At 37.6% G+C, this 26573-nt stretch overlaps 3 protein-coding genes across 3 annotated transcripts; 1 reads left to right on the top strand and 2 right to left on the bottom strand.

Annotated features, from left to right (window-relative positions):
- Window positions 1-2084: 2084 nt before the first annotated feature.
- Window positions 2085-11153, bottom strand: scamp5a (secretory carrier membrane protein 5a). Its single transcript, XM_034686127.1, has 7 exons — window positions 10868-11153; window positions 9912-9992; window positions 9628-9747; window positions 8469-8625; window positions 8280-8381; window positions 6700-6817; window positions 2085-4955 (listed from the first exon to the last, which is right to left on the bottom strand). Exons 2-7 carry the CDS (start codon window positions 9916-9918, stop codon window positions 4767-4769), a joined length of 693 nt encoding a protein of 230 aa, XP_034542018.1. The 5' UTR covers window positions 9919-9992; window positions 10868-11153; the 3' UTR covers window positions 2085-4766.
- A 2368-nt stretch (window positions 11154-13521) lies between these two features.
- Window positions 13522-19848, top strand: parp16 (poly (ADP-ribose) polymerase family, member 16). The gene is made up of 7 exons (XM_034686125.1): window positions 13522-13651; window positions 15761-15957; window positions 16760-16897; window positions 16988-17194; window positions 17320-17491; window positions 17583-17727; window positions 19148-19848. The coding sequence occupies exons 2-7, from the start codon at window positions 15769-15771 to the stop codon at window positions 19281-19283; spliced, it is 987 nt and encodes a 328-aa protein (XP_034542016.1). The 5' UTR covers window positions 13522-13651; window positions 15761-15768; the 3' UTR covers window positions 19284-19848.
- A 3472-nt stretch (window positions 19849-23320) lies between these two features.
- si:ch73-330k17.3 (cysteine-rich motor neuron 1 protein) lies at window positions 23321-25106 on the bottom strand. The gene is made up of 4 exons (XM_034686417.1): window positions 24773-25106; window positions 23877-23964; window positions 23596-23791; window positions 23321-23481 (listed from the first exon to the last, which is right to left on the bottom strand). Exons 1-4 carry the CDS (start codon window positions 25098-25100, stop codon window positions 23422-23424), a joined length of 672 nt encoding a protein of 223 aa, XP_034542308.1. The 5' UTR covers window positions 25101-25106; the 3' UTR covers window positions 23321-23421.
- Between the last annotated feature and the right edge of the window lie 1467 nt (window positions 25107-26573).

Below are 26573 nucleotides of genomic sequence, written 5' to 3'. Positions count from 1 at the left end.
TTTAGTGGATGAAATAACTAACTGCTGTTTTAATTTGACGTAGTAATGAAAACTGTTCTGTTTAAAGAGTATGATGTATCAAATGGCTGAATATAGGTAACGTTTCCTGTCTCACAACCACATCCACAATTTGCCTCAAAGAAAACGTATTTTTTGCTTTTTCCTGGAAATAATATTTTTTGGTACTTATTCACACTTTGGGTTTTTTTTGTAGTTTTATTTTTTAGAGATATTTTTTGAGAAAAATCCAGAAATCCTGCATTAATAGGAAGACAGTTCTCTGTTTAAAGCTCCTGTGGGGAACTTTCAGTTTGTGTTGATTTTTGCGCCCCCTGTGGACAAAGCAGTACCTGTACTCTCGGCTGAATTTGTCCTGTACATGTGTAAGTAGTTTTTTGTTTTTTTTTCATCAAACAATGTCATCCTGCTTTAACAATCAAATGACTTTCTCATTAAGAATTTTTATTGTGTAAAATGTAATAAAAAGCTGTGTCTGCAGCGTGCTTTTAATCTCCTTGTCTGGCGCCTAACCTGCACCAGAGGTTTGAGGCATTAAAAATCACTGTATAAAAAAAGTCAATCTTAACATTGGTGGTCTTGTTTTCTTTTGTAGCTGTTAAAGAAGCATCGAATGCAAATTTCAGTCTGTTTTATTACAAGTGAAAAACGTATCAGGGGCTTTAAGTTCTCAAAGTTTCAGTATAAAGCTCAACAACAGCTTTTTAATGATTGATTTTATTATAAATGTTAAAGAGAAAAATTATGAAGACAGATTTTTTTTAATAAAAAAATGCATTAAATGAGGCATACTATTTATCAAAGAATGGCAGACTTATTTTTGATATTTTTCAATAAAATAAAAAATTAGACTCCAGCATGAAATCACCTAAGAAGAAGGAATACATTTTTTTTTAATAAAAAAAAAGGATATCTTGTGTTTTGTTGATTATCAGCCGAATTAAAATTTAAAGTATGTTTTTTTACAGGTTTATTAGTTGGTATAACTTTAAATTGATTCTGCATATACAGTTGTGCTCATAAGTTTACATACCCTGGCAGAATTGATGGTTTCTTTGGTAGTTTCTGTTGTCTTTATGATATTAAAAGAGAAAGCACAGTTGTTTGATACAAATGTTGCTTCACCCAACCACTAACCATGAGTGAAAAAAAGTGTTGCTCTTATCATTCATGAAAAATGGCCAAAAAAATCACAAATTCTGCCAGGGTATGTAATATTATGAGCACAACTGTATTTTTGTATTTATTTTTGTATTTTACCTTTTATTTTACCAGGAATAGTCTCATTAATTTAAAAAGTCTCTTTTACAAGGGAGTCCTGGCCAAGACAGCAGCATAAAAAGTTACATCAATTTATAAATTAGCAGTGTTAAGCTCTAAAACATGTGCACAAGCTGATCAGATCGCCCTTTATCCTAGTTTTAAAATCCTCCAATCGAATTAAAGAATCCAGTTTCTGGCGACCCTGAAGCTCAAACCAAGAAGAGGGATCAAAGATATTAAAAGCACTTTTACCAAATGCAGAGCGAGTCCGAGGAATGACAAAAATAATTTGTCCATGGGACCGAAGATGACAGCCACTGACAACTTTAGGAGTCAATAAAGAGCATAAATAAGACGGCAGCTCCTGTAGTATGGCCTTATGAAGAAAGATTTACCAATGCTCCATTCTTCTGTTGTGTAAGGAAGACAAGCCTACCTTTTCATACAAGATATAGTGATGTGTGCAGAAACCTAAACCAGAAACAAACGGCAATGCATCATGGTACTCCAAGTCCAACATTTTCAGAGTGACTGAGGAAGCATGCATATAAAGAACATCACCATGGTCAATTACAGATACAAAGGTTGCTAGAATGAGCTTTTTACAAGCAGCAAAGGAAAAACTGTATGTGTTTGTTAAGATAGTTTTTACTATGTGGTAATTAATAGTTGCTCAGAATTCAAATTTTACTCTTCATCACAATTAGAAGTTAATGTTCCTTCTCCATCTACGGCAAAGTTTGTGAAATCCTGCCCGGTGTGTTGAAGATCTGTATGCAAACTGAACAAATAATCAAACGGGATGCAACAAGAATTGTTTAATATCTATCAGGGTAAGACCAAATAATACAAAAGTAATACACAAAAATGTATTCCTCATTGACCTCGCTCATGGAGACACAGCCTCCTTTCATTCACCTTTATCAGAGCATGTTTCTACTGGATGTGTTTATCCATGGCTAATATTTACCTCACCTCGAGTAATTATATATTTATATCTAGTTATGATATAGTACATGATCATACATATCAAACAATATACAGTACATGTGGGAACAATAGGTGTGGTCAAATGGAAAATGGCTTTCAGAAGCTTTGATACAGCAACATGAAATGCAGTGTTTTTTGCTACATGATAACTATACAGCTGTAATTCCAATAATCACATTAACTGTGCTGTATGTACATAATAATGGGCTCATTCAAAGTTTACCATGAAAGCGCACTACACACAGAGGAAAGTAGCTTGTTGGTTCATCTTTGTACCTCCATTACACTTAATTTACGATTGGCTAAACTTTGTGCATTTACTAACAGATGAACGTGTGGATGGTACAGTTTATAGGGTTACACTCAAGGTTACTGTATGTGCATCTGCTGGTGAAATGTTTGATTATACTAGTGTCCAACTGGAAAACAATACCCAATTTCATTAAGTTGTGGGTCTCTATGATTCATGTCTAAATCTGAGGCCTGCACAACAGGACCCACTAACTCCTAATAAATCTACTTTGAATATATCTATCTTAATATTGCTGCACTGTGATTTACTGTGAATTCAGTTTGCATTGATGTCAACAGGTCACCAAGTGCAAACATTACTTTAAACTTTCAAAAAATTGTAGTAATCAAAAAAAAAAAAAAAAAACAGCCATGGAAAGACAACAACTTCAAACTCACTCACACATCATCCAAAATACGCACAAAAAAAATCTGGAGATACAAAAAAACAACTAAAAAAGTAAAAACAACAGCCTATATTAAATATCACATCATCACAATCAGACAAGACGCTTCACAGGTTTTGGAACAACGAGCATTCATATACAAATCTTCACATTTGTTTCAAGTCTAATACTGTTCGACTGTAATCATCACCTACTGAATGCTGAAGACGTTTTCAGACAAATCAATATGACACCATCTCCAGCCTCACGAGGGCTACACATAAAAACTCCCCCTTTTCAATTTCACTGGAAAAAAAGGAAATAATGGGCTTGATTTTATAGTCTGTTTTCTTTATGTTAATATCATATTACAGCTACTCATAGAATAACACCAACAGCCACAAAATGACACACCAAGGCCTGAAATCCAGAGCTTCAGAAACAAGTAGTCATTTAAGCATTTACATGTAGGGGTACGTGGGAGAATTCGCCAAAGGGGGGGAGAACATCCATCACTTCATACGATGCTATGACCACCTACAACAATGATTATTAATATTTACTGTACATTAAACCTGCATGTGTTTTGGTTTTCTTTCACTTTTAACATGTACAACATTGATTTGGAATGTTTTATCCAATGAACTGCAATCCTAAATACTGCATGTGCTTCACTTTTAACATGTTAAAGTTGTGTTTTCACTGAAATCAACCTGCTTAACACATAACCAGTGTGCAATGACAGAACCAAACACCTCCTGAATGCTTGAATACAGGTGATCAAAGGGAGACGAGAGCCCAGCATGATTCCACTGCCTGGGCTTTAAAGGTAGAATTAAGAACCAGGGAGTCATCACCTGTCCAGAGTATGTAAAAATGACGACTGAAACGGACAGGGTTTTTCTGACACAGATCATCTTCTCACATGTTAATAAAACAAAAAAAACAATCTGGTCACCAGTATATGAAGTATAAAAGCTTTCTGCAAGAATTAAATGTATTAAATATTGCAGAAAGTGACTCTGGAATAGCTTTAAGTAATTTATGTCCTCGTTTGTTTTCTCTAATTCAACCTTAAAATAATTTTCCTGTGTTAAAAAAACATCTTTCATAGTAAAATTTTGATTCTGCGTGGAGACATTAATCATATCAACATATGCACTGAGGGAAAATTTCTGCCAGCTTGAAACACAGACAACATGGGGTAGTCATCATGTCATCTTACTCTCTGCGAGAAGCATTTTTAAATAGTCAAATCATTCATTTAAACGTCTCTACACATTCTGCATGTACTGGATTTCAAACAATGGCAGTCCATCAACTGAGCGTCAAATGATTTAGTGTTTGGAGACCTTAAAGACTAATGGAACAATGGAGTTTCTACAACCCATTGAAAAAGATGAAATGTAATTTCAAGATGTTTAACAGGAGGCAGAGGCGGAGGAGTCTCTCTGTTTCAAACAGATTATCCAACCTGAATAAACTGAAGAGGGTCAGGGTTCTGGTTTTACAAATATTCTGTTTCTCCACTTTAAAGCAACACACTGACCGGCTAAAACAGAGCAGTATAAGAGATTATAAAACAAACAGCAGCTTTTTAATTACTGGCTGTTGATTCAAAGGTGAACTGACTTTAATTATTAACTCCCATGTCACGCCTGTGAATCAAATAAAAGCACACTCCCTACAAATAAAAATCATGACATTGTTCTGTTTGAATTGTACCGTGTTATAATGAAGGGCACCTAATTCTGAGTTGTGTTCTTAATTGATCCCTTTTTAACTCTCCCACACGGCAGCCTGGCCCCCTCCTCTGTCCTACATTGGGTCGTCATAGTTGTAGGTGGGAGCTGCTGAGTACTGGTTCTGCTGCACGGCTCCTTGTGCAGCTCCCATCGCCGCCTGCTGAGCGGCCTGTTGGACATGAGGGTTCTTCCAGGCTCCAGTGGCCCACTCCTCCTGGGCCTTACCCAGGCTGCCTCCACTACCACGGTAGAAGTTATGCACCTGCAAAGTAGTTCAAAAGATCAATGTGTTTTATGATGTTTTTCATTACCATGGTCAAACTAAAATCATACTGATTTCTTAAAGAATCAGTCAATGCTTGCAATTCCATTTTGAATGCCAGGAGTTGGTTACGCAATGATTTAGATGACACATAACCCCAAAATTATAGTCTAGTTCATTTGATCATACCTGGAGTCCGTTTCAGGCAAGGTGACAGTAGAATGTGCCAGGAGTCCACCAAATATCACAGTAAGCAGAAAATCCTACACTTTCAGCTGCTTACCCAAGCAAATTACCACAAGGTGTTAAATTGTCCGAGATTAGTTAAAAATACTCAAAGGTTTCAAAATTATAGCTCAAATCAATGAAATATCAAGAGCTCAAACACACTCAGCAGCTGGCCTACTTTACTAACAAGCATTTTGTCATCAGTCTCTTGAACGACGACAGAATTGGTCACATGGGAGTTTACATATTGTGTATCTACAAAATCATTTTAATATTTATTGAACGTAATCTAAGTCGTACTTTGCAAATACATTTAACTGATGTCAGGCCTCCATATATGATGACACTGATTTTGTGGAAGCTACCAATGACTTAGCTGGTGTTAAAACAACAAGAGTAAACAGTAAGTTAGCATGTTTGCCGAAATCAATGCAAGCATAAGCAAGCAAGGTTAATTAGGAAGGTAGCTCATTTAGCTAATTTCCAAACTTAGTTTGCTAAAGTTTTCATATCTACTTCTTATCTTGTGTATATAAGCCACAAAGTTTAGACCTACTCCAGAAGGTAGCTAGGGTTGCAAAATTCTGGGAATTTTCAAAGTTGGAAACTTTCCATGGGAATAAACCAGGACTTTACTAAATTGAAGGTTGGCTCTTAATAGGGAACTTAAATATAGTTGGGGAAAATATATTTTAGCATAATCCTGACTAAAACAACCAGATTTAATGTAAGTACAGTTCAATATATATGGGCTGAGGCCACGCCCCCTACATGCACTGTGTATTCCTCCATCACATGCACAGATGAATTCTAGAATCCTGCAGAGGCTAGGCTTGAGAAGCTTGAGGGAAGATGTTTTTTATTTGCATTTTAAATGGGATTTTGTTGGGAATGCATTTTTGTTCATTTTTGAATGGGTTGGGTCGGGGGGATGAGTAATACTTAACTCAACATTCATGTTTTTGTTCTTCAATGAAAGAATTGATTGTCCAATAAAATATTTAACAGTTGATAAAGTTCCACTTACACATAAATCTGTTTTAATTTTATTATGTTGGATGGATGTCTGCTTATGACAAAACAAATATTTATGCTTGGATATGATACCTTTCCATTAAATTACCCTCAATTCCCAGCTAATTCCCATGGAAAATTTCCAATTTTGAATATTTCCAAAATTCCCCAGCTTAACTTCCCATGGAAATTTACCAGGAACTTTACGGAAAATTGTCCACCCCTTTGCAACCCTAAAGGTAGCACAGCATGGACCTTAAATGTGAACAATCACTGAGGAGACACAAACACACCCTGTAGCTAGAAGCTAAGAGGCTATTACCAAGAATATTCAGTCAGGAATGTATAAAAATGACTGACAATGGGTTCAAGAGTAACATACTCAAAGCAGTATCTCTATAAAATCTTTTAACAAATACAGACACTTAAAAATACTAATATCTGCATCCACAGAGGAATCAGAAACACTTTTTTAGTGAAAGAAGTAGAAGTGTATTGTTACCTTTGTTAGTGCGATGAAGGAGAGTACAGCCACGGCAGTAAACATCACAGTGGGAATCAGCATGACCACAGCTGAGCCAATGTTGGTGCTGAAGAATGTGATGGTAGCCAGCCAGCCACTGATTGGGACAATTAAAAACAACTCAGTACAGTTTTTGTTGCTCATAAATCAGCAGCCTCATAATGTTCTAGTTGCTTGGACATACAGTATATGTTGATTTAAGGTAGAGGTGTCTTGGGGGCGATAATGCATCACTTGAAAGAGACAGGTTTTTGCGTTTTGCAATTGAGGACCTTTAAAACCTCAGTACCCAATTGTAGTCATCAAATCCTAATAATCAGATGTTATATTTCTAGATTATCAGGGTCTTAAAATTCCCAATGACGGCACAATTTCCTTTTAACTCTGCGTCAGTGCAGGGTAATAACTGTACATCCACAAGCATATTGAAAACAGTAGGTGCTCATAGCTTTTTCTAAAAACAAATATCAATGTAGTCGGTTTTGCAAACACCAAAAGCTGAGGGTCCCACAGTAATCTCACTGTTAGTATTAAAAGGTGGGGTCATAGTGCCAGACTTTAGAAATCACAGTTCAAAGGTAATATGACAAAGTTTTAGGACTTTTTGAAGCTATTTCTGCATCATGTAGAGGTTTTCTCTACAAACAAATGAACCCAGCAGACAGTTAGAGCCCTTTGGAGAAGCCTATTCTCAATTATCTCTGAACAATGAAGTGTGTAAATTTTCAAAGGCTTGTGAAATTACTTGCTTGTGTATCATTGCTTGCAATGATACATAGGAACATGGTGGCATGGCATTTCTTTATAATGCATTTTCATCATTTAACCCTCCTGTTATGTTCATTTCTCTGGAACAGCAATAATATTCCTGGGTCAATTTGACCCGGGGCATATTCATTTATCCAAAAGTGTCCGAACCCCAAAAAATCCCAATAAACATGGTTTTTGAATCTTATTGTTAACCCCATTAGTAACCATTTAAATCAAGATTTAGTTCATTGGTGTTCTTTAGTTCTCATAGATCATGGTTCAATGAGGATAACTCACTCGTTTTTCATTAAAATGAATGTTAAAACTTTTTTAAATGTAAATTGGAAAGCCCTAAATATAAATACAATAGTTTTACATGACATAGATTTTTGTTTATTTTATTTTACATTTTGATTTTTTTTTCATGAAGTGATGTTGATAAATTAACACGACTCCTCTTCTGTCACATGCTGCCCATATTTTTATGCAGCATTTAGCTGGTTTGGAAGGCAAATATTGCCTAAAATAGACTTTAAAAAGGGTCAATTTGACCTGCAACATAACAGGAGGGTTAAGTAGAGTTGGGAGATATTTGAATAAATATGTTGAGACATAATAATAATACAGATACTTGCGTAGAGAGCATTAAGGTTAACTACGTTATTTAAAAAGAGTAAAAATGTGTCAGGGACATCATCATCATCATCATCAAAGTTCCACATAATTTATTTCATAAGAATTTTTTTTAGTCCTCCAAATCAACATCTTAGGTAACCTATCTCTGACTGATCATACTCTGAAACTCTTACCACACTCCCCAGCCTGGAATGCCAATAGTCTGGATAATACTAATCACCACTTGGGCCATGAAGACGAAGAAGAAAGCCATGAAGTTGAAGGAGCTGTCGGTCCTGCATACAGAGAGTAATCAATGTTAGAGATGATGTCATTCAGCTGAGCAGCAGGTACTATCGTTGAGTCATGCTCAAGCAGCTCACTTGAAGGCCTTGTAGATGGGCCTGAACCAGCACACGTAGGAGCAGGGGGTGAAAAGGATGAGCCAGATGAAGGCCATGCCAAAGTTGGTCGCTCCGCCACCTCCACACATCCACGCCAAGCACCCAATCAGATTAACAGCCAGCGTTGCACTGTTCACTGTCAGCATTACAGAGAGGGAGAAGGGATGACCAAGACATGAAAGACTGAAGACAAAAAACCTGTTTGGCAAACGTCCCATAGGCTGCATTACTCATAGCTCAGCAGGACTGAATCACCAGGAGTCTCTGCAACTACACAACACAACATACCCAGTCCTATATTACAGCTGCAGTAATCTTATAGATCCTGGAACTACAATTTATATAGCACACACAGCACAAAGTTTCTAATCTACAATGACTAAACCTTGAGTACAGACTAGACTACTTTTTACCAGACTTACATTCTTGTTTTCAAACAGCAGAACCTACATGTGATGATGAAAAACATACCAAAATGCTTATTTCAATGTAAACTGTCAACATCATTTTTATGCACTGTTATCACTAAATGCAGCAACTTACTGTTGCTTTCATTATGTTTTAGTATGCTGTGTATTTCCTCAGTTAATAGATCAGTTGTCTTGTCAATGTTATAACAAAATATAATGAAAAAAACTTGTAAAAGTGTCAGGGTCCAAAATATCTTTGAAGACCAGAATCAAAAGAGAAACATCAATCAACTTTGAGCAATAAATAAGACATAATTTTTTTACATTTAAGAGGATGGAACATCAGACAATTTGAATTTTGCTTAAAAATACCTTTAAATATTTATAACAATATTTTTATGGCAATTGACTTATTCAGAATCAACTAGATATTAGATCTGTGAGGATGTTGATAGTCAAATCTGGACAATACTCATAAAAATTAATTAGAAAACATAAAATTATTGAACTGCTCTGCCCCAGACAGTGAGACCAGTTGATCTGGTTCCAGAGCTACACTGGAGTGTTTATGATGTTTGGCTTTCATAATATTTTGGGTTAAACACAGTGGCACAGCAGAAAAGGAACAGAGGTGGAGCATAGCATGATGCAAACCCAATATACATTAGGTGCAGAGAAAATGTAACGCATACAGTCAGCACATTAACGTTGGCTGCAGGTGCACTCACAGATCCATAAGTAGTAGAGCCTCTTGCACATGGTGCGGTGCTGGTCTGGGATCTCGTTGAAGTCTTGGTAAAAACATGGCTTGAGGGGGATGAATCGAGGCAGGGGAGGGAAGTTGTTTTCTAGGACACAAAGACACATTTCAAGGCGGCTGCCCACACACCAAATTCATACAGAAATCAAGTCAGGACAGCTGCATGCATGATTACAGTCCAGCTTTTGTAAATGGGTTGATGTTGCATTAACAGCAAGCTATGAGAGAGCACTCTGAGAGAGGAAAGCTCACCTGCCATGATGACCGCTCAGTATTTTCCTCTACTCACAAAGAGGAACACAGACTTCAATCTCAGATTCCTTCAAAACCAAGCTGCAGAGAAAAAAATGGGGTGTTTTATGAATACATCCCTCTCATACTGATCTCCTTGTAGTCAACAGGCCACCATCCTTCATAGGCTTCCCTGTGAATGTATGCACACACTAGAATCAAATCAAAGGCTTTAAACCCCTATATAGTTTGATCAGAGGTAATAGTTCTCCCCTTCCAGTGTGCCCATCCTTGTTGGTGCATCATACATAAAAGCAAACATGCTTTTTGACCACATATTACAGCTGTAATGCGCGCTGTGGGTGGACATTGTGGCCTTGTCGCCATTCCCATCATGTACTTATAACCTATGGACGCGAAATAGGCGTGTTACAGGCCTGCATATTCTTCAGATTTGACTATTTATGATTAGTACAGTGGTCTGTTTTGTCTCCGAGTCTGTAATCCACCAGCTTCCACATTTATTTGATTGTTTGTGAACCACATTTCAACGCACATGATGTAGGATGTAGGGCATGTCTCTGAAGGACATCTTTCTGCCACAAAATCAAGCAATCCCTGCAGAGAAAAATAGTGTAGTACGGGTTGATCTCGTTTATTATAACTGAAAAAGATGCCTTAAATGTGTATTATTTCGGTGGATAGCAGGGATGCTGCAGTAGGGCACAGTGCATCGTGATCACAGGCGATGGAGAAGCGTCCTTCAGCCTGTGCGACACGGTGCATCCGTGCTTCATCTTCTTCATCCGGATTGACGGCGAGCAGGTCAAGCCCGAACTCATCACATAGATAAACCGGTGCATTGTAGAGATTTTCAGGTTTTATGGAAGCCGGAATCCGATTTAATACAATGCATTCATCCCCCGCCTTCATTCAGATGTTGTAATTAATGAAATGCAATGATTCAAACGCCTTACCTCCAGGTTAGTCCGAGAATATCGCTAGAATCCTTCTGTTCGTTGAAATAGCATCCTCTGGATTAATCAGCAAGAAAACACATTGGAGGAAACAGACAGACCAGGCACTGTTCACACTGAAATATGTTACGTTATTTCTCAAATGATGGGTTCGAGGGTAAGAGGCGGTCACGTGACGTAAGGTCTTTTCTTTACGCACATACCCCCCCTCCTCCCTCTGCTGCTTTTACCCGCCCGGGCAGGACCCGGGCCCAGCAGAAAAACTGGATTTGACGCTGGCCTGATTAAACCAATCATAAAGCAGGGACATCATCAGGTCCCGCCCCTTGGTGATGCTGTCCACAGTGCTGAAAATCAGTGGAGGCATTACACATCTGATCTGATTGGTCTCCAGATAGACAAAATAAGTCACTATAAAAATATACAGTGGTGGAAAAAGTACACAGCTTCATTACTTAAGTTAAAGTATAGATACTCCAGGTCAAATATTACTCCAATACAAGTGAAAGTTGCTCAGTCAAATTATTACTTGAGTTAAAGTACTGGAGTACTTGCTTTTAAAAATACTGAAGTATTCAAAGTACTTCTTAAACTATCTCAAAATGTTGTATTTTCACAATACATAAGTGCAGTCAAGAATACATAGGAGTACATTCTGATACATTATGTTTATTTAGAAACCATTATTTGAAATCTCTGAAAACTATAACATTGAATAAAAACAGAAACTAAGTTACTCCAAGCACAGACAACTAAGTTTGAAATGTTCATCTGGAATTAAACAAATGTTACGTATCTCAACACGCTTTCTCAGGTTGGACAGTGAATGTTTGTATGTTCGGGCAGAGTGGGAAACAGGGACAACATTTCAAAAGATCTGTATCATTCTTCATTTAAAAAACCTCTAACACGGGCTGAAGATATGTAGATGGGTGCTCAGGTGGAGAATTATAGCCATCATTACCACCTCTAAATGAACTCCCTGATCTGAGTAATGCTCTGTGTTTGCTCCCCGTTCAACCGTGGAGACGCATGATATACAGTTACAACTAAACCACTGAGACAAACAGAACTACACAAACACATTTTCCCGTCTTAGGGATCAGATTTCAGAAAAGAGAAGGAAATTCATGAGCTGACTTCAAAGCAAAAGTAGTGAGTAAATAGAGCACTGATAGAAATGTAGTGGAGTCTAAATTAATAGGTTCCCCCCAAAAAATTAATACTCAAGTAAAGTACAGATACTCAAAAAAATGTACTTAAGTACAGTACTCAAGTAAATGTACTTTGTTACTGTCCACCACAGCAAATATATCAAAAACACAATGATGGTTGAAGTTTCAGATACTTGGGGTGAGGGTTATCAAAGCTCACAAAGAATATATGTGCAAAACAGAGTTACATTTTGAGTACCTTACCACCATTTTCAGCTCATATAAAACACATTATAGGGAATTCAATTCTTTATCTGGCATATTTGTTCCATACAACAAATACTCTTTCTCAAAGAACATTCAATGCATTTCATACCATCCAAATGCGGCAACAAAAGCACAGAAGAATAATTAAATTCAATACATTGGTCAGGACTGAACTTAGAAAAAAGGCCTTCCCTGGACCTGGAATGCCGTACAAAAGGATCTGAAACTCAAACTAAGAACATATTGTCTGTTAAAAAAAATGTATCATCCAGAGCTTTACGTCACCCTTAACCTAACCAGAGCTCAGAGGTCTGTCTGTGCTCAGCTGAGATGTGGTATCCTTTCTCTGGCATTAGAAACAGGTTGCTTCCACTCTGTTCCAGAGGAGGAGAGAAAGTGTTCCTTGTGTGATCTGGAGGAAGTTGAAAATGAAATGCATTTTTTATTCTACTGTCCTTCATATCATGATCTCAGGTGCCTCCTTTTCAACAAATTATCAGAAAACTGTCCTGATTTGTTTTCCATGTCTGATGAAGATAGACTTCAGTTCCTGTTTACACACAAAGTGTTCCAGTTTGCTCAGTTTGTGTTAAATGCTGTTCAGCAGCGTAGGAGCACACTCTATGTCTGATTTAGTTGTTGTCACTGTAAAATGTCTGAAGTGTACCACTGTGCTTTTGAATTACTTTAGGTCATTGTTGGACATGTGCAGTATTGTAACTCCTCTTCTTTCTTCTATTTTTCTTTTTCTTCTTATGTTGTTGCTCCTATTTTGTTTTGTTTTTGTAGTGTCTTGTAAGTCCATATGGGCTGGGCACCTTAAGGTGCACGACATGATGAATAATAAACAAACTAAACTAAACTAAACCAAACTAAACTAAACTAAACTAAACTAAACATTATTGACTTATACCTGATGTGTAATTCATTTATGAAATACGTTTTGATTTTGCTGAGCTAATACCATCATGTCATTATTACCCTTGGCTTGAGTAATTTCTGTCAGAGGCTCAGGGTAAATGTTAGGATTTGAGAAAGTTATTTTTTTCTTGCTTTCACTTCTGAATGATACACGCTGCTTTCACGTTTCCTCGTAACTTTCAAAACTATTGATGCTTCTGACAATCGCAAAACGAAAAAAATCACACACTGAAATTGTTTTCTGGTAATTGAATTATGCTCATCTTCTTTATTATTTTACCGACTCGCTACTCTACTGTTCTCCATTTCTAATGTTTGTGTTTCGACATAGCGTCCATGAGCTTAAATAACAATTCCCGAATTTCCACGGTACATGAACGCAGCAATACCCAATGCTAACATTAGCTGTTCGTGCAGTGCTATGAGTTGAGGAAGACTGAAGGTAATTGCAATTTATGATATAAAACCGGTGTCTTTCTAATGAAACATGCTTATAGTGAGTTTCCCTGATGCTTTCGGGATCCTACATTAGTATGTCAATGCTGAATGATGTGAGACTCCTCGGAGACAGACACATTAGCAGCTCTTCACTTGTTGTAGCTAAGCTCATGCTAGTTAGTGTTGCTAGCTTCCTCACATTCTGCTATGCTGGGGCCAACATTACTAGCTAACTTATTGCAGGAACTGAACACCAACGTCAACTATTTCATGCAGAGTTGTCCGCACAGGAAACAGATCAAGTTGTGTCTTTATATTTTAAAGTGTCAGTTTTTGTTTTCATACTGAATTTAAAAGTTAAATCTTTCCTAAAGTAACGTTGTGCTTAAGTTTGCAGCACTAGAAGAGCCAACCTGGACCAGTTTACGTGACGTGTAGGGTCCCTTACGAACAGGTGGTGTGGTGTTGTGCTAAGTTTTGCATGGCAATCAGAAAACGTCATTCCCAGTAAGAGGTGATGAGGGAGAAAAGTTCTTCATGGAATGCAACCCTTAATCGATAAGGCAGATACGGAAGAGGATTAGGGCCACTGGAAAAAAAAAAATGTAATTTTAAAAATATATATTATTATTATGAGAAAAAAAGTCAGAATTTTGAGAATTAAAATGATTAACATCATGATTCTTACTTTAATCTCGAAATTCTGACTTTTTTCTCAGAAAAAAAAGATACGGTGAAATTTCATTATTATTATTATTATTAATATTAATATTAATATTAATATTATTATTATTCTAATTATGATTAAAAAGTCAGTATTCTGACTTTAATCTTAGAACTCTGATTTTTTTTTCATGATTCTGACTTTTTTCCCCAGAATTCTGACTTTAATCTCTGAATTCGGACTTTAATCTCAGAATTCTTACTTTAATCTCTGAATTCTGACTTTAATATCATAATTCTTACTTTAATCTCTGAATTCGGACTTTAATCTCAGAATTCGGACTTTTCTCAGAACAAGAATAATAATAATAATAAAACATTTTGACCTCAATTTTTTTTTATTTCTCTGGTGGCCCTAATCCTCTTCTGTAGGCAGATTAAATTTGTGTCAGTGCATTTATTTTATTATGACTGACATTAAGACTTGTTTCATAGCCCTTATAATTCAATTCAATTCAATTTTGCTTTATTGGCATCAACAAAGACATGTTATTGCCAAAGCACATACATTCATACACATACATTATATATTCATAACATATTATATTCATTACATTTTATATTCATTACATGTTATATTAATTACATTTTATATTCATTACATATATATTAATTACACATTATATAAATATTACATATTTTATATGCATTAATGAACGATTACCCATACACCAATACAGCCCTTGTATCCCTTCCCCTGTTTGCTTCACTGTTATAATTCATAGGATTTATATAGCGCTTTTCTGAATACTCAAAGTCGCTTTACATAAAATAAAACTAAAAATAAAACGGGTAAATAAAACAGAACAGGGACAGAGGTGGGGCGGGGGTAGAGGTCATGTGTTGTTTGCCTTTTTGAACAGGTAGGTCTTGAGGTGTTTTTTTGATGATTGAAGAGTTAGGGATGTGTGGAGGGAGAGAGTTCCAGAGAGCCGAGGCAGCTCTCTGTCCCCCAAAGTGCGCTGCTTGGACTTGTTGATGGGGGACAGGAGATTAGCATCTGATGATCTGAGGCGGCGAGATGGGGACTGACGTTTGAGGGGGTCAGTCAGGTATGAGGGGGCGAGGTTCTTGAGGGCTTTGTAGGTGATGAGCAGGATCTTGAAGTTGATTCGGTGTTGCATGGTCAGTGGAGGGGAGGCCGTAAAGAATGCTGTTGCAATAGTCAAGTCTGGAGGTGATGAAGGCGTGGATAAGGGTTTCTGCAGCAGAGGGGGAGAGAGAAGATCTGAGCCGTGCAATGTTGCAGAGGTGAAAAAGGATATTTTGGTGACGTTTCTGATGTGTGGTTTGAAAGAAAGGGCGGGGTTGAGGATGATGCCAAGGTTATCACCTAACTTAACTTTTGCCTGTGCTCACTTGTGTGCTTTCTCTTCACTTGTGTCTGCAGTGCCGGGAATGCAGCCCCCGCTCCCCCCTGAGGCAGTCAGAGAGCTGGTGTGCTCCTGTCTGCACAGAGACCCGGTGGCAGCTGACCTCCGGTGCAGCCTGTTTGTCGCCGCTGCACAAAACTACAAGAGGGACTCTCTGCTCAGACCCTTCCCTCCTAAATACATAAGTGCTGACAATAAGGACTTTGAAGACCTCGTAAGATTTTCTTGTTATTTTGAAAAGTACATTATTCAAATTTAGCAAAGATCAGATAAGATATTCCTTTATTCGTCCCACAACGGGGAAATTTAAAGAGTTACAGCAGCAGAGTAGACAGTGCAAAATGGTATAAAGTAAACAGCCTATAAAATAGCAATTATTAAAAGTTATTAGCAATTAAAATAACCTAAATATTGATTGAGAAACTATTGAAGGAGTGAGGGGTTTCTTTTTTACTTGTATTGTTATAATAAACTTAAAAGCCTCAAGCATAGTGAAGGCACTGAATGCATGCACTTGATGGCAGTGTTGTGCTGTTGGAGGTAACAACGGTGTGTCAGTAAAATGATGATTAAGACTGCAAGAAATTGATAGGGGTTCCAAACCTTAGGATGGCTTTTGAAGTGGTTTGAGAGGTAAATGTTTAAACTCTATCAGCATTTTATTTTGGCCAGAATATTTGTAGTACAACAAACACAACAGCACTAGTTCTGTAAATAGGAGTGGCGTTCTTTTTGTCTTTGTAGGATTATAAAAACAACATTTTACTTTATGTGATTAACAGCTGATGTAAGTTTCATGTGTTCAACTCAACGAAGTTAAGATAAGATAAGATATTACTTTATTGTCCCCGGAGGGGAAATTCAGTTGTTACAGCAACTCAGATATAAGTACAATCAAGAAAGAAGTTTCAATAAGTTCTGGTATTGCTGGTATGATCAGGGATGAAATATGTTTAATATTTTCTTCAACAAACAATATTTTATTATCTCTTGCCCTGTTATTTTTTCTTCTGTAGTTGGCGGATGTGAACTCTTTGCCTGGGGTGAGAGAGCTGGTGAGACTGAGACCCAGAGAGGGAGATCATCATCTGGCTCTCACACACTGGATTCTCTCTTCAAAGAGTTTTGCTGTGAAGACACTGCAAAAAGAAGAGGTACATACCTAAAAGTAGAGATACATAAACAACGGAACCTTTTGACTTGTTGCTTTACTGTTTACAGCATGTTTCTTTGATATCCACCAGTACGGCAAACTTTGTAACCTGACAGAGAATGAAGGGATTTCTGCACCTGTGCCAGACTTCCTCTTTGAGCTGGAGTACTGTGATCAGATGAACGCCAGATTTGAGAAGACAAGGGCGGGCAGAGACGTCTTCTATGCATTCCACGGGAGCCGACTGGAGAACTTTCACTCTATCATTCACAATGGGCTGCACTGTCACCTTAACAAGGCTAGTTCAGCTTCATCTCCTGTGGGGAAATTCACTATTTTATTTTTGTGCTGTTGAAGAATAGTGATTTAGTCTTGACCCACAAAAACTGATCTGATTTGGTGTCTTTTGCATGTTGTGTACAGAACTCAGTGTTTGGAGAGGGGACCTACCTCACCAGTGACCTCAGCATGGCTGTCCTCTACAGTCCTCACAGCAGTGGCTGGAGAGAAAGTATTCTGGGTCCGCTGCTCAGCTGCGTTGCCTTGTGTGAAGTCATTGATCACCCTGATGTAAAGTGCCAGGTGAAGAAAAAAGGTAACGCTACCTGTGGCACTCACAGATGTTTCCTCCTGCAACAAAGACATCCAAATGACTTTAAAAACCCTCAAATCATTTCTCATTTCAGATTCTGAAATTATTGACCGTCAACGCTCAAGAGCAAAGAACAGTGAAGGAGGAGAAGTACCGCAGAAGTACTTTGTTGTAACCAACAACCAGCTTGTGAGAGTCAAATACTTGCTGGTTTACTCTCAGAGGAGGCACCTGTCCAGGTAAGATGATGTTCATTGTAGGGACTACTAAGAGCCAAAAGCCGCTGAGAGGCTGACGTTGGGCCTAGCTAGTGTCGCACGCGCTAAAAGCAAAAATCACTAATGCACAAAAAGCAAGTTTAACCTTTTTATTAACAAAAAGGATAATCAACTCATGATGAAGTGCATAAACAGAAAATAGCGATCATAAGCGTAAACTAAGTGTAAACTAAGCGGTCAACAAAAAGTACAGAGACCCAGCTCACCCCCTCTCATTACCTGCAAACAAAAGAAAACTGGTGGCCTAAATCAGGGTTTTTCGACCTTTTTTGAGCCAAGGCACATTTCTTACATTCAAAAAATCCAGAGCCACATCACCAACCAAAAGTGTTACAAAATGACACATTTGGGCTCTCTATTTATGAATCTATTTATCTGAGAGAGGGACTTTGGCAACTTATTTAACTGTGTCAGGGTGAAGCATCTCATTTACAATGGCTTTTCCAGGTAATATTAATGTTTCTGCTACAGTGTGTGGCTTTTTTGATTTGGCTACGAGTTCAGCTACTAAATAGCTAGCTTTGAGAGCTCTCGCAGTCACTGTTGTAGTTTTTATCATAAAAGTTGCCTTTTCAACCTCCCATATCACGCTCTTTATCCAAGCAGCAACCTCCGGTCTAAAAATATTGTCCAATGCGGAAGTGTTAAAAGCTGCTGTTCATCGAGGATCCACTTGAGGCTGGCTCCAGAAGTACCGGAAGTCACAAACACATGAATGGGAAAAAGACGATCTTTACAGCAGAAATAAACATGTTTACAGCCTGGTACAAAAGACGAGTGTAGTCTGGATAGCTCATTTCTCGATGTGCTCTCACTGTGGGGGGCGTGAATTTTTTTTCTGACACGGCAATTTCGAAGATATTGAGATTACTGGTCTTCAGATGAGAGGCACAGCTGCCTGTGGGAACACTGTAGCTGTTGGAAGGCACAGACGCAATACATCGCAAATTGTTTCCAGTATATGAATAATGTTTTTTTTAGACTAACTAAGTGAAATTGGAAAATGTCCCACGGCACACCTGGCGATCTGTCACGGCACACTAGTGTGCCACGGCACAGTGGTTGAAAATCACAGGCCTTAATGAACTCAATATCCCCGCCCCTAACACACATGACCCGTAAATAATCTAATTAACTGACCCCACAATAAACCATATCTTAGACAAACAACAAAAATAACACCACAAAAGGTATACAAACAATATCCTACCCTAAACCTCAAAATAACATCATATAAACACTTGAATCCCTCATGGCTCCAACATTGATGATAAGTGATTACATTTTTTTAAACCTAGAAATTAAACTCAAATCCTTGAATAAGTAGTTTTTATTTGTTATTGCTGGTAAACAAAAGCTCTTGTTTGTGTTTTCTTGTCAGACATTCCCGCAGCTCCTCCTGGCTGCTCAGACACCATTTTGCCATCATGATGAGTCTCTACCTTCTGCTGCTCATATTCATCGGTGCCTTGAACTCCACCGCCTTCGTATCCTTTTGGAACAGACTATTCAGGTGACAAGCCAGCAGGACAGACGGCCCTGGATGATTGTTATCCACTGTGCCTTCCTGATCAGAGACTGACTGGAGGCCCAAGCAAAGAAAAAAAGTTTTATGCACCTTTCGACTGTTTGTTCTCTACAATCCTACTTTTTATTCTTTGTACAAATAACTCTCATTTCTGTTACTCTAAGATAACATATCTCTTTAGCAGCTACACATTGATGTGCTCTTTTTGTTGAGATGGGAAATATGAGCATTCTGCATTTAAGAAATGTTATGCAACATTTTCACCTGTAATTGTATGGTTTAGTAAAGATCCTGATTTGTAGATCAGCTCTGTTGCTGTGTGTTTTTCATTTTCAGAAGACACAGTTTCACTATAACTAAAAGGTTGAAAGAAAAAAATGGCTCTGAAAATGTATCATGTTAATGCAACTCTGTAATCAAGTGTTGATATCCTATTTTTAAGATGAATGATTTCTGTAGCAATTTCTTTTATTTGTTTGTTTCTATTACACTTAATTGTCAGGCTGTTGAGCAGGAACTAATGTTCAAATTAAAATTAGGGCTGATTCTTGTAATTATTTGTATTATAGATTCATTTGCTGAATATTTTCATGGTTATTTGTTTTTTCCAATTTAAAAAAAAAAGAAAAGAAAGAAAATGCTCTCCAAAATTCAAACTGCCAAAAGTGGCATCCTCAGATTGACTCATAGTCCAAACCCCGGTAATAATAATAATAATATATTTTATTTATCACGCACTTTACATTTGGAAAAAATCTCAAAGTGCTACAGGGCATAATAAAAGGGCAGTAAGAATAAAAACAGGGTACAACTAAATCACTTTAAAAAGAACAAAGAAAAGCAGCAAAAGCACAGCCTTATTTATGAGACTGGAACCAGGAGTGTTCTGACTTTTTGCATTAATAGTCAAGGAGTTGAGAAATAAGTTAATCATCAGGTATTAAATATTTAATATCTCTAATTTAAATGCTCTCTTTGTCACATGGAAAGTGGTACATTGTAATGATAGATATCAAATATATTTTTTCGGTTTAATTAAACAAGTTATTCATTTGGCAAACTTAAGCTGTGTTGACATACAGTGTTCATAAGGTGAAGCATAGAATTGCCTCTGAAATCCTCATATTTAATAAGGTTAGGTCTGCAGTTATACCTCTGGGGCAGTAAAGCTTGGAAGTCGACCTTAACCCTCCTGTTATGTTTGTTTCTCTGGAACAGCAATAATGTTCCTGGGTCCATTTGACCGGGGCATATTCAATTATCCAAAAGTGTCAGAACCCCAAAAAATCCCAATACACACAAATTTTTATCTCCATTACTAACCATTTAAATCAATATTTAGTCCATTGGTGTTCTTTAATTCTCACAGATCATAGTTCAATGAGGATAACTCGTTTTTCATTCAAATTAATGTTAACATTTCTTTTAATGTACATTGGAAAGCCCTATATATAAATACAATAGTTTTACATGACATAGATTTTTGTTTATTTTATTTTAAATTTTTATTTTTTTTATTTTTAGGAAGTGATGCTGATAAATTAACATGACACTTCTTCTGTCACATGCTGCCCAGATTTTTGTGCTGCATTTAGCTGGTTTGAAAGGCATATATTGCCTAAAATAGACTTTAAAAAGGGTCAATTTGACCTGCAACACAACAGGAGGGTGAAAGGCAGCATGCTCATTATATTGTATTAAAGGTTATAGTTTTATTCCAAAGTGGACTTGATAAACTTAAAATTGTGGTGTTTACTTGGCTTGTTAAATCACTCGTTATCCAGACATTCTGAAAATAATAATCATACACTGAGCTGCAGTTTGTGTATCATGTTTCCTTTACATGATAATCTCTTCTATTGTTCAAACTCTTAACAAGAGTTTCCTCTGACAGGGGCACATTTATTACAGCTGGCAGGCAGACAGTCCTTTGTTATCCAGTGTTTTTATCATTGACAAAAAGGGAGACGGCTATGGGACTGATAACAGGGGCGGCCTGCTTTGGTGACAGAATCCGTTTTACTAATAGAGAGCTGATATGCTGATGTGTATCTGCAGAAAGACGCACAAAAACAGATTGAAGGTATTTCTGCTTTCTGCAAAACAACTTTATAAGAAAAGTACTAGATTTAGAAATTCAAGATTTAACATGGAATATACGTTTCTTGCAGTTCTATAGAAGTCACATTTTTAAACAATAACAAATATGTTCAATTTACAGTTATTTTTGAAGCCTTGTTTCTTGCTCACTGATAACCAAGGTTTCCTTAAGCAGCAAGTGTCTTTCTCCTCTGACACGTGCTCATGTTTGTTTAGTCAGGAAATTGTACCAGGAGCCGCACAGCCCTTTCTTCTCTCTGACTAAAGACTGGATATTATTTACACACTGTTATAGTGATGCAATCGTCTGATGAGTAAGAAGATGAAAGGAAACCCAGGCCTTTGTTTTGGTATAAAAAATGATTCCTTCTTGCGAAATCTGCGAGATAAACGTCTTCTCCTCAGAAACAGCTCACATTTGAAGGACACAGAACAAACTGTCCATTGTTGGTCCACACTTTATTCCCTTTCTGTGCAAGCTTCATTATTGCTGCCTCATAAACCGTCTGTTATTCAATAACCATCCACTGTCAGGGGGGCCGCGATGGCGGGGGGCGCTTCAAGACACTAAACTTTCAAAATTCATAAAATGAGATCTGTTGAAAAAGAAGACAGACACTGCACAGTGAAAACACCATTTCATGTACAACGTTGTTGTGCATCTCTATACTTCCAATATTTTTTATTATTAATTATTCAAATTGAGGTTTCCAAACTGGTTCACTGACTGGTGGTTCAACATCCTCTATAAGAGGAGTTCTTTTTGGAGGACTGAATAAAAAACAGAGTTAATGCTCATGTTAGCATATCTGTGTGGCTGAATGATGCTTTGAACCAGCTAAACACCTTTCACCACCTCAGCTTAATGTGGTATAATAACAACATTTACTAATTATCAATAAGCATAGAGCACAGCACCTACAGGCAAAGTGAATTACGTCTTCTTCTTTTTTTGTTGCAATAATCTGGTTTTAGATTAAGGTAACAGAAACATAAATATTTAATGAAAATCCAAGACCAGTAGCAAACAATACCTGAACGTAACTTCCTGGCAGTCATCCAGGTTGTTCAGATAATTCAGACTGTAATCCAGCCAACTGAAACAATATCAGCATTTTCAGAGCCAAGTTGCATGTGGCCAACAAGTAACACCTTACCTTACGCAGATGTTGTACAATTATCATGCCCAGTTCCCTAGTTTTTACCATAATCTATTCTCCAGTTTTTATTTTACATTGTCTGATTCATTTAGATGCAATAAATAGAAAACAGAGCTTAGAAAAGTTGATAATACAGAGATAACAGGGGTGGATCCAGCAGAGTATCAAGGGGTGGCCTGGGTCCCCTTGAAATTGGGTGCTGCCCCAAAATCCTAAACTGTGATTGGCTCTTTGCTTTATCAGAGGCTGGACACACAGCGGCTTTTAAGTTCTTTGAAGAAGAATGAAGCAAAGAACATTTATTTGCTGCAACTCTGTTGTGTTACATTTGAAAAAATATCTATAAACACAGAAGCATGGCATGTTTTAGATCTTTGATGTTAGTATTTAAAGTAGATTTTTGTAGACGGAGAGGGTAAATAATTGCTATTTATTAGTGCATGTGCATGCGCTTCTTGCCACCTATTCTTTTACGTGTTTGTCCTTTATGCAACAAATATCACTACTTCACTACTTTTTGTTATTTCAACAATTAAAGCTAAACAAACAAACAAATGCCACTCCTGTATGAGTCAGTGTCCCAATTTGGCCACCTTAGTCAAACAGGTCTGAATCCGCACCCTGAGAGAAAACCCCCAGGCTGCAACATCATCATCATCATCAACCTCTAAACAAATAAAACAAAGAAATACAGAAAGATAATGGATTTTATTTATCCTTTAAAATACATACAGTTTCACAGTTTTTAATAAGACTTACAGTGCATTCAACATGTGATTTTTGGATAAAGAAGACTCAGAGTTTATAGATAGCTGCCTTTTTACATTTTGCTACATGAGCTAGTTTCTTCTATTTGACATGGTGGAGCTACTGCTGCGAGTTTGAACAGGCGGGGACCAAACACAGAAAGTGCCCCTCAGAGTGACTCTACAGAGGGAGAAGACACACAAGACAAAGTGTTAGATTGGTAGGTGTTTTTTAAAGGAAGTGAGTGTCATGACAAATTGCAGATGATTTGATGTTGATTTGTGCATTGTTTACCTGCAGGTTGTTGTGACACACAGGATGATGATTGGCCGTCAGGTGATTGTGCACACACTTTCCAAAGCGCTGTAGGCAGGCAGAATCTGACGGCGTGCAGGTCTGAGGGCATGACGGGGGCTTCAGAAGCAGACAGCTCGAACAGGAGGTGTGTTGGCAGGAGCCCTGGCACTCTGTTTTCCCTAGAGACACGAACCTACCGAGCAGCAAATTCAAGTTGTTTTAAAAATGCAGCTCACGAAGGTAAAGAGAGAAAAACATCTCTTTGTTGTTTCAGTCACCTGGCAGAGCAGATTTCAGAGGGGTTGGCCTGACAGTAATCCTTGGTGCACTCTGGGTGACAAACCTCTGGATCCAAGGATTCAATCACTGTACCAAACACATTAAAACATATTAAACTCAAAGATGAACCTTCAAACCTACACGCCCTTTGTTATAAAAATGTGATATTTACATCTTTCTGCAAGCAGCAACAGAGCATAAAACACCTCTTACTATGTCTGATAGCGTATCAATAACGGTGTCAAGTCTCCTCACTGTGAGGAGATAAGAGGTGTAATGATGGCTTAACTGTGAGCAGAAACCTTTGAATCAAAGGAAGCCTTGACCACACTATCGGTCTTACAGCTCATAAAAACCTGGTTCTGTGTCTCCCACAATGACTTACACACCGAGACTGTACAATTTAATGCATTGTTATTGACTAAAGTAGCAAGCTTTATAAATAATAAAAACTGTAGCTTTCCTTCAAATAGCAACATTAAAATAAGGCTTTTATTTTTTAAGATTATGCAATGAAACGTATACAGGAAAATATGATGGTGACTAATATAAAGCTGATAGGAGAAATGTTTCCTTTATGTAAGCCCTTTATGGGTTTTTATTTTATGGTTATTTATTTGGCCATACATTTTTATATTACATTAGCTTTCACATAAATAAATGCATAATAAGTAATATTATTATCATTGTTTAAAAAAGTTTCACTAAAAGAAATGCAGGATTATTGTTCATTTTAATTCAGTAGTTTAATTTAATTACAATTTTAATTCATATTAATTCAGTATTCAGGCATTGCTACACTTTTATTAAATGACTGTCATATGTTTAAGATGTGATGAAAGGTCCAGCTTCATTCTCTGTTTGATACCTCTGAGGCTGAAAACTATGATCTCACCTGCTTTACAGATTCCTTTGCGCTCTGTGTCTGCTTTGTCACCCGCTGAGTCCTGGTTAACACACACCAGCCCCTCATCACACTTGCCCAGGTACTCCCACGTTCCTCCACAGGTCTCCCCCTCAGCTCTAGCACACACTGGGCAGCAGCCACAAACCCCCGTTGTGATTCCACCTTTACACTGGAGCTTCAGTGCCCGCCGGGAGGAGCAGTGTATGCGCTCACAGGGCGGACAGTGAAGAGCCTGGAGCTGCTGAGCTCCTCTGGAAGGCATCTCCTGTGACCTCAACACCCCTAATAAAGCACTCAATAAGAGGAGTGACCACATCTTTGATCTGCCTGATGTCAGCTAAAGGTTGAGTACATCCTGTCATCACCTTTTATACACGTCGGCCCCTGAGATCACACACCAGCAAGACTTCATAGTTTATGATCCACAACCTCCACCCCCCACCAGCAGCCAATAGAGGAGGGCAGGGGGGTTCATTGGGTGGATGTAGTTAAAATACACTGTTAATTATCCCCACGTCTTATCTGCACACTATCAACTGTGTGGTTTTGTTTGGAAATAATTCTTCAGTCTGAACATGGTGAGATAAGTCTGATGGAGACTGGTCCCCTTTGTATTTGGAGTCACATGACCTCTGGAGGGGGTAATTCAGTGCACACCTACAATCAGGTAATGACCTATTTCTAGAAAGAACAAAAGGATCAGACATCAGAAGGTTATCTGATCAAGACATCTCGTAAGTTTCGTATCTACGCATAAAAACTCTGGCGGGTAGTGTGGATGACAATAAAAAATGCCCACTATCAGTAAATATCTATCAAGTGTATAAAAAATGTTTTAAACTGCTGGGCTGAAATATAGGTTCCACAATAAATTACCAGTAAGTTAGATGAATTCAGTTTTTCAGGTCCAAAGGATTCTAATGTTATCACATATTTTACAACTTATTTAAAGTTCATTTAAAGTCAAATTTTGCAGTTTATATGATACAAATTGGAACAAACTTTTGAACTTATGAATCCATCGCAAACTAAACGTAACACTAAATTTGGATGCTTTAAAAAGAGCACTTTTATTATGAAAAAAATAAGTAGTGGCCATGATGATATCAGAACATTAGCAACAGACTCTTGGGAAATGTCCTGCTTAAAAAAAGGTTAACAGATCAATGTCTCTGGTCCATCACAGTCACTGATATTTATTCACTGTATTTTCAGTTTTCCTAATCTCCAAAGAACCTTTATAGTCTTAATCTGAGTTTGCATGTGCCTTTCTTCACAGTAGCGTGTCCAGAGGGGTGGCCATGGGTGGCACTGGCACCCCTTGAAATCCAATTGGCCACCCTAGGGGCCACCCCCAAATCCTAAACTATGATTGGCTGTTTGCCTTGTCAGAGGTGGGGTTTCTATTAAAATCTATAATTTGGGATGAGCTAAAACACTGACAGTATATTTCTTTATTAGTGCCCTCAAATGTTTTAAAAAACATCTTTTGTAAGTCCTTAAAGAAGCTTAGAAGATTTATGCCACTTTCTCATGTTTTTTTTTTTTAAGTCAAAAGGAATATAACAACAGTTTGATACTTTAATGAAAGTAGGTTGTGAAGGCATAAAGGGTAAATGTTATTTATTTGTAAATGCACTGGACACCCCTGCCTATGTGAGAGCCTCAGTTGGGCCACCCGGTCAAAAAGTTCTGGACACGCCCCTGTTTCTTCACACTGTCACTAACTTCAGAATTGTAACGCTTTCCTTATAATCTTGAGAAAGGTTTGTAAATAATGCCATTTAAA

This window comes from Notolabrus celidotus, chromosome 6, assembly GCF_009762535.1.
Source record: "Notolabrus celidotus isolate fNotCel1 chromosome 6, fNotCel1.pri, whole genome shotgun sequence".
NCBI classification, from domain to species: Eukaryota; Metazoa; Chordata; class Actinopteri; order Labriformes; family Labridae; genus Notolabrus; species Notolabrus celidotus.
This window is presented reverse-complemented; position numbering and strand designations above follow the sequence as displayed.

Excerpts from the sequence above, each read along its gene's own strand:
- scamp5a (XM_034686127.1), bottom strand. Across the intron at positions 8,382-8,468 it reads CCCATCTACAAGGCCTTCAA|GACCGACAGCTCCTTCAACT; the intron begins GTGAGCTGCTTG and ends CTCTGTATGCAG. Across the intron at positions 6,818-8,279 it reads ATTCCAGGCTGGGGAGTGTG|TGGCTGGCTGGCTACCATCA; the intron begins GTAAGAGTTTCA and ends TGTCCCAATCAG.
- parp16 (XM_034686125.1), top strand. The coding sequence starts at position 15,769 with ATGCAGCCCCCGCTCCCCCCTGAGGCAGTCAGAGAGCTGGTGTGCTCC. Across the intron at positions 15,958-16,759 it reads ATAAGGACTTTGAAGACCTC|TTGGCGGATGTGAACTCTTT; the intron begins GTAAGATTTTCT and ends TTTCTTCTGTAG. Across the intron at positions 17,492-17,582 it reads GTGCCAGGTGAAGAAAAAAG|ATTCTGAAATTATTGACCGT; the intron begins GTAACGCTACCT and ends TTCTCATTTCAG.
- si:ch73-330k17.3 (XM_034686417.1), bottom strand. The coding sequence starts at position 25,100 with ATGTGGTCACTCCTCTTATTGAGTGCTTTATTAGGGGTGTTGAGGTCA. Across the intron at positions 23,792-23,876 it reads TCTGAAATCTGCTCTGCCAG|GTTCGTGTCTCTAGGGAAAA; the intron begins GTGACTGAAACA and ends GCTGCTCGGTAG. Across the intron at positions 23,482-23,595 it reads TGTGTCACAACAACCTGCAG|AGTCACTCTGAGGGGCACTT; the intron begins GTAAACAATGCA and ends CTCCCTCTGTAG.